This window comes from Caenorhabditis remanei, chromosome II (genome assembly GCF_010183535.1).
Source record: "Caenorhabditis remanei strain PX506 chromosome II, whole genome shotgun sequence".
Taxonomy (NCBI): Eukaryota; Metazoa; Nematoda; class Chromadorea; order Rhabditida; family Rhabditidae; genus Caenorhabditis; species Caenorhabditis remanei.
Window position 1 is genome coordinate 4171950 of NC_071329.1, and position 8466 is coordinate 4180415.

At 36.7% G+C, this 8466-nt stretch overlaps 1 protein-coding gene across 1 annotated transcript; it reads left to right on the plus strand.

Moving 5' to 3' along the window:
• Window positions 1-670: 670 nt before the first annotated feature.
• On the plus strand, window positions 671-1521 carry GCK72_004455 (uncharacterized protein; the record flags this gene model as incomplete). Its single annotated transcript, XM_053724690.1, has 2 exons — window positions 671-1079; window positions 1124-1521. The coding sequence occupies 2 exons, from the start codon at window positions 671-673 to the stop codon at window positions 1519-1521; spliced, it is 807 nt and encodes a 268-aa protein (XP_053588884.1).
• Window positions 1522-8466: the final 6945 nt, after the last annotated feature.

The following is an 8466-nucleotide window of genomic DNA, read 5'->3' on the forward strand; positions in this document are numbered from 1 at the left end:
CGTGACCTTCAACATTTCATTTATTCAAAACACATCCACAGAATAGTCTCCAGAGGAGAAAATGTGAACAGAAATGAGAAAATAAACAAAATCACAGAAAAGACTCAAGAGTCGATTCTGTGAAAAACAACAAAAAAGTGAAGACGTTTTGAAAAACGTGAACCAGAAAGAAGTTTTGGCACTGTTCTAGAACGCCGGAACGAAAAAAAAATCCCGGAACGAAAATAAAAAATCCCGGGACGAAAAAAAATCCCGGAACGAAAAAAAAATCCCGGAACGAAAAAAAATTCCCGGAACGAAAAAAAAATCCCGGTACCAAAAAAAAATCCCGGAACCAAAAAAATATCCCGGTACCAAAATTTTTATTCTATTAATTGAATTTTTTTTTTTCAATATGTGTCTTATGATTTAGCTAGTCATACATTTTTTCTTCACTCTGCCTTTTAATTATTATAACATGATTTTTGCGGATATATAGTTTTTATTCGAATTAAATGTGTAAAAGGTAACTAGAGATACAAGAAACATTTTTTAAATTTTTTTGGGTTCTTTTTCTTCTTCTTCTTTTTGTTCTGGCTGGAAGCAACGTGGAATGCACTGAAGTCAAAACTCAGGAACAGATTCGGTACACCAGAACATCGCCTTGGATAATTACGCCTTGTATAATTACATGTGGAGGCGATTCTACGATAAAGAGAAACTGCTCAATCGCTTTCTAATTGAAATGGGCAGTTACCGGCGAGTAGATTCCTTTGAAGATAATCATTTTTCTGACTCTTCTCCTTCTTCTGAAAGCTCTCCTGAACGTTCACCTTCCCCATCATCTTCTCCTCCAGATTCTCCTCCTTCGGGAGCATCGTCCGCAGAAGATGACGACGGAATTTATGTCAGAGATGAAGACAGGAACAAGAAAGTAGTGTATCAAGAGAAAAACTGTGAAGATGAAACCGATCAGGAAGATGAATCCGAAGCTGAACTGGAAGATGAACCCAATGATGATCAGGAAGATAAATCTGATACGATATCGGAACCTGAATCTCAAGATGACTCGGAACCAGATCACCAACAGGGAGATATTGGTAATGATTCCTATCAATTTTACCTGCATAAAATTCATTTTCAGGTACTTCTTGTGCATGCCCTTGTGAGCCTCGGCCAAGCAGGAATCGACACAGAGAACATCATCAGGAACAACACGTACCTGATTCGTCTCAAATTGGACCAACAGTAGAAGATCAAACAACTGAACCACCCGTGGTTGCTGCACAACATGTTACAAGGGGTCTGAGACGGAAACTCACAACGGAGGCGCCCATTGCTGTGCCAACTACAAAGGCACCTCCTAAACTGAAACCGGCAACGAAGCCCAAGCCGACCAATTCGAAACCTCCGAAGCCCACAAAAGCTCCGAAGGCCACTAAACCTCCGAAGACTACGAAGGCTCCGAAGGCAACTAAAGCTCCGAAGTCCCCAAAGTCCCCGAAGTCCCCAAAAACAAAAAAAACCAACAGGAAAGGTTAATGATTGTTTTACCAAAGTTTCTTTTTTTTACACATCTAATTCGAATAAAAACTATATATCCGCAAAAATCATGTTATAATAATTAAAAGGCAGAGTGAAGAAAAAAATGTATGACTAGCTAAATTATAAGACACATAGTGAAAGAAAAAGGTAAAAAATTCAAATAATAGAATGAAAATTTTGGTTCCGGGATTTTTTTTTGGTTCCGGAATTTTTTTTTGGTACCGGGATTTTTTTTCGTTCCGGGATTTTTTTTTCGTTCCGGGATTTTTTTTTGGTTCCGGGATTTTTTTTTTCGTTCCGGGATTTTTTTTTCGTTCCGGGATTTTTTTTTCGTTCCGGCGTTCTAGAACAGTGCCGAAGTTTTCACAGATTTTCCTCACGAGGTAAATTTGTGAAATTACAAAATCTATTGAAAAGGAGAAATATAACGTGAACTTTAGTATCCGAGAATGATAACATCCACGTAGAGCTCATCGGAATTTTCGTATCGGAGTCAAAAATAGATAGGTCTGAATCCTTGATTAATATCAGACAACTGCATTCTAGTTGAATAATCTGGAAATTGATAATTGAGATCTGTCGATTTCTTAAATGACTCACCTCTCGAAAATTGGGATTTTCAGCTTTCTCCCAAATAAAAACATAAAGAATCCACTCGTAATCATAGTTCAAGATAAAGTGACTTCTAAAATCATCTGAAATTTATGCTCCTCGCCTTCTTCTTATCATCTGTCAGACAGAACGATTAAAAAAACACACTCACACCACCAGAAAAAGTTGGAATGAATTCTTAACAACGGACAAAAAGTCACGTAAATTCGAAAAAGCCCCAAATAATATTTTTTCAATTCATTCCAACTTTTTCTGGTAGTGTGAGTTTCTGTTTTTAATGGTTGTGTCTGACAGAAAATAAGAAGAAGGCGAGGAGCATCAATTTCAGATGATTTTAGAAGTCACTTTATCTTGAACTATGTTTACGAGTGATTCTTTATGTTTTTATTTGGGAGAAAGCTGTAAATTCCAAGTTTCGAGAGGTGAGTCATTCAAGAAATCGACAGATCTCAATTATGAATTTCCAGATTATTCAACTCGAATGCAGTTGTCTGAGATTAATCAAGGATTCAGACCTATCTATTTTTGACTCCGATACGAAAATTCCGATGAGCTCTACGTGGATGTTATCATTCTCGGATACTAAAGTTCACGTTATATTTCTCCTTTTCAATAGATTTTGTAATTTCACAGATTTACCTCGTGAGGAAAGTCTGTGAAAACTTCTTTCTGGTTCACGTTTTTCAAAACGTCTTCTCTTTTTTGTTGTTTTTCACAGAATCGACTCTTGAGTCGTTTCTGTGATTTTCTGTTTTTTCTTTTATCCTAATAAATAAGGTCACGTAAATATAACTTCAATTTAAAAACAAAACAAGACGAATTGGAATAAATAACAATAAAAATAATTTGGCTTTTCTTGGGACTTCTCGGTTAATTTCACATTTAAAATTTCATGTTTTCTGACAGTAAAGAATCTGTGAAAGCTCATTTCTCAAGCGAAAACCAACTTATCACGTTGAAAAAATAAAATTTTCAAATTTGGCCTGTCTTATTTGTGTAACGAGTTTGCATTTGCAGAATCCGGAATCAGATATTTGGAGAGATTTGAAAAAACCAGGAATCCGGAATAGAAAGTGAATTTGGATAACAGCTCCGGATTTCGGTAGTTTTTAAGTTATGGCAAAATATTAAATCCGGGAATACGAAAATCTGAACGGACAAAGGTAGTCAAGATTTTAAGCGTCCTGACCGGGGCGTGCCTTAATTAAAGGAGGACTGAAGTCATATTTTTTTATTTCAGATTATGATACTACAGAAAATTCTGAGCAACTTTCATCATTGGAGCATATGCTAAAAATTGCTCTAAACGCCCTAAATTCACGTTTTCCCGGCTGAAATTGAGCTTTCGTGGAAGAGTTTTCCGACGCGAGTTTCTTCGTCCGTGTAGTCCTCTCGGACAAGTTTTCTTTCTCAATTACTCGTTTTTTTGCTTTTTCAAAGGGGTTTCGTTGTTTTTCTCAAATTTCTAAGTTTTTTTCAACAAAATATTACTTAAAAATGCATTATTGACAATATAATGCAACAAAAGAAAAAAACAAACAAAGAATAGGAAAAATACGGAGTAAATTAGACGATTTCTGTAAGAAAAGTTAAATAATCGTGTAAAATACGTATAAATATTGTCAATAATGCATTTTTAAGTGATATTTTGTTGAAAAAAAACGAAGAAATTTGAGAAAAAACAACGAAACCCCTTTGAAAAAGCAAAAAAACGAGTAATTGAGAAAGAAAACTTGTCCGAGAGGACTACACGGACGAAGAAACTCGCGTCGGAAAACTCTTCCACGAAAGCTCAATTTGAGCCGGGAAAACGTGAATTTAGGGCGTTTAGAGCAATTTTTAGCATATGCTCCAATGATGAAAGTTGCTCAGAATTTTCTGTAGTATCATAATCTGAAATAAAAAATATGACTTCAGTCCTCCTTTAAGACGACCTGGGTGACTCGTTATGCCACTTCACTCAAAAACCATTTCCGGACTGTGCCAGGGCGAATGCTGTCGTACGGCCAGGCGCGGATAACCCAAATGGGCTGAATTTTTGCACATCGAAGAATCTTGTGGTCCTCTACAAGGCCTCCTGAAAAAGCGAATATTTCCATGGCTGGGAACTCCAATATAAAATTGCCCGACGGATTTTTGGCAGCCTTGAATTCGTGACTGTCTCTAGGGGTAAGGGATTGAGAGAACGAGCATAAGTGCACGTACGTAAATCGGGTGCTTGATTGTTGAGCAATTGGAAGTGATGGTACTAATTTTAGAGCGAGACGATGATATAATTCTGATGAGAATAGGAGAAAGTCAGAAGTAATATATCGAGTATGGTTGAAGAATCAAAGATGGATATGAGTAACAGATTTCTATTTGCAGACTCCGGAATTAGATATTTGGAGAGATTTGAGAAAACCAGGAATTCGGAATAGAAAAGGCGAATTGGTGAATTTGCAATCAGTCTCTAATACAGGGAATTCGTTCATTCGAATCAAAGTTTTGAAAACTGGAATACGGAAACCTATTCAGGCAAACTAGGTATGTTCTGAACAGAATGTTTAACAGACTCGGCAAAAAAAGTCTTGACCCCACTGTCTTTTTGACAGCCTTGGCTTCGCGGCTGTCTCTAGGGGTAAGGGATTGAGAGAACGAGCATAAGTGCACGTACGTAAATCGGGTGCTTGATTGTTTAGCAATTGGAAGTGATGGTACGAATTTTAGAGTGAGACGATGCTTTTCAAAGATGGATATGAGTAACAGATTTGTATTTGCAGACTCCGGAATTAGATATTTGGATAGTTTTGAGAAAACCAGGAATCCGGAATAGAATCGGTGAATTTGAAAAACTGCTCCTGATTTCGGGAGTTTTTAAATTAAAGGAAAATTATTTAAGAGACAATCTCTGACTGGCTCGAGCACAGGCCTACAGCAGAGCTGTGCGGAATTCCTTCTTCCCTCTTCCTTCTTCCTTTTTCCGGGCATTTTTTCTCTTCCTTCTTCCTTATTCCTTCTTCCTTTTTTGAAATTTTATTCCTTCTTCCTTCTTCCTTCTTCCGTTGAAATTGTTCGCCACTTCCGACTTCCGTGTTAAAAGTTCACAAAAATTTTGTAATTTTCGACGGAATTTCAGCGGAGTTTTGGTGATTTTTAATGGATTTTTGTATGCAAAACAGCGCCAAAATTGGTTTTCAGGGATGGCTAGAAAATTTTTTCTTCAAATTTGTCATTTTCAAAATTTACTTCCGACTTCCGGGTTCGGACCCAACTTCCTTCTTCCTTCTTCCGGGCTTTTTTCACTTCCTTCTTTCTTCTTCCTTCTTCCTTTTTGAAAATTTTCGTTCCTTCTTCCTTTTTCCTTCTTCCTTTTTGAAAATGTTATTCCTTCCTCCTTCTTCCTTCTTCCTTTTTTGAAAATTTTACTTCCGCACAGCTCTGGCCTACAGGCCATGTTACACATGCACCAAGTTGATCCGTTTCGGCTGATTTTTTAATATGTTAGTACCCTAGGAATTCTAAGATTTTTTTACCATACCAGATTATTAACCGGGACGTGTATCCATTCAAAAACAAAATCTAGAATGCTGTTGTACTGCCGGGAGCGGATAACCCAAATGGGGTAAAGTTTTCGCACATCGACGAATGTTTCGGTCCTCTACAAGGACTCCTGAAAAAACAGTATCCTACTTCAAACTAAGTTTTATGAGCTGAAAGTTGTACCAAAACGTAGATTTCAGTGAGATCTATGGCACCTATATAATCCGGCCCGGATGGATAGTCGTTAATATTCCGGGATTAAGTACCTGGCCGGGACGTGTCTCATTTAAGACGCCCTGTGCTGCGGCCTGGTCAGACACGTCATGTTATTTTCAGATCTGGACTACACGTAGATTTATCTAAATTTAAAGAACCGGTTTCATACGCTGCCACTTTTACAAGAACCTAAAACAGTTTTTGGAGTAAATTGGGACTCGAAAAAATTTGTTTTTTAATGCCCAAGAACAGGTCGAGGAACCTTCAGACTTTCAAACTGTTTGTACAGGTTCCTGTACTCGGATTAGACCAAAATGTACACCGTTCTGTATCGGGGCGGCACATAGAGTTCAAAATTAGATAAAATTTTGAAATCCGCAAAGCACAATCCGTAGAGCATCTGTGACGTCTAGAACCCAACAAATTGTGTCCTAAAATGCAAACACACGTAATCAAAACGAAAAAGTGGAAAGCTCTTCCAAAAATGAAAATCCTCGTGGGTGTGAGCTCTCTGACCAATTAATGGTGCCACCTCGTACCCTCCTGCTCAATTTGATTTAATTTGTTGTGATTCATCCTCTTCTTCTTCTTTTTCGTATGATCCCCAATTCCCAATTGGACCAAATTTTCAAGACTTCTCAATAACAACTTGATACGAGTAGATTTCAAGTGTGGAGACGTGTGGTCATCATCAAATTATTGTAAAAACAAACTAAAACAGTTGATGATTGGAAAGAGAGGAGACACGGAACAAGAATCAACGTGAACCTTAATCTATAAATGAAGAAAGGAAGGGAGGAACTAGTTGGTGATGTCATAAAGACTATAATGATACACACAATTGAGAAGTATTGAAATAGTTTGTGGCTATTGTTATCACCTTGTTTCGTAGGTTTGTATCTCCTAAGTGTTCAGAGAACTGTTTTAAAGTTGCAGATAGGTAAGATGGTTTTAGCTTTTTTGGTGTCGTAACTTATTCCTTTGTAATAGGCTCTAGGATGACAATAAATAATTTTTTCATAGTTGTCAAGGCCCAGCTTCAAAAAATGACCCTTTTTTTCCAATTTTTTTTTCAAATTTTTTTCAATTTTTCATCGAAAATGTGACCATTTTTGACTATTTTTCAGAATTTCTTCTAATTCTGACTGATAGTCAAAAATTTGACTTTTTCGCGAAAATATTTCAAAATTTGACTTTCGCGCAAATTTGCCCGATCCTTGACAACTATGGTTTTTTTATTAAAAATTTTCTTAGAACGGTCTAGAAATGATTAAAATTGGAAAAGTTTTCCTTTTATAGAAATCACAAACTTGAAACTTTAAGTCTCGGTCTTACATATTTTTGAATTTTTGCATATGTATCAAACGTTATTTTGTAATTGACAAACTTTTTGTACAAACACTCTCTGAAAATACGTCGGAGTCAATCGATATGGAAAATCTTGCTAGTGTTTGTTGGGGAATTTGCATCAAGTGCCTTTATGATAAGCTCGTACAGAAAAGTAGACAACTACAAAAATGAATATCATAGGTTGATCTACAGGTTCACGAAAATTTGCATGATGGAAAACCATGGACTCTGTGAAACCAACAAAACCATAAATCTCAAAAACTAATAACTTCAACAGAGGATTTCAAACTTCCTTTTCTTTCTATCAATACTTTAGGTACTTATAGTAGTAGCATCATTGACAACAACCACGCGATCAAAGTGAATACCACAACAAAACTCTAAACCTTGAACATCTTTCACTGTTAAAAAATAAGTGGCACACTGCTTCCGTTCATTAGCTATCCGACATTACGAGCTCTCTTTAAAACATATTTCGGTCGTATTAGACGGTCAGTACGGTTGAACGTTAAAGTCAGACTACGGTCAGAATACAATAAGTACGATCGGATGTGACGATCGGGATGCGGAAATGTTGCAAATCAGTTCAACAAAGGCAAGAAGGCTGACCAGAACTTGTCTTGCCTAGCTAGTAAGATTCTAAGTGATTTTTTGCATTTAAAAAATTGAATTTGTGGCCTTCGGACTCGAACAGCAATCTTACTACACTAAATGTGAAAACAATGAAGAACAACAAGGATTTCAGTTTAAAACCTGTTGTGCAACAGCTATCAGATATTAACTTCTGGACTGAAACACCGATCTATCGTCGTAAATTTGCACTTGATATTTCTGAAAAGCTAAAGTTTTGTGAATGCTGAATCTCTTCTCAAACTATTATTATAATCAAAATGAGTCAAGATACAATCGTTTTAAAAACCGCAACTTTTTTTCGACATTCTGAATCCCTTTACTGATTTTTTGACTTTTCAACTTTCTGAACTTCCTCTGACTCTCAAAACACAAAAAAATACTTTTTCAATTAAACCAACCACTCCCTTCCTCTCCTAACAACTATGTATATAGTTTGACCAACGACGTGAAACCAATAGACCAATTGTTGTCAGTTAGCCTCTCGGAAGTCTCATTGATAAGAACAAAACGTTCTCAAGGTTAAAAAATAGAATGGCACGCGGGTACTACTGCCTAGACTGCTAAATGGGCGCCCGACAGAATGGAAGAAACGGATTATCAAAAATTGAG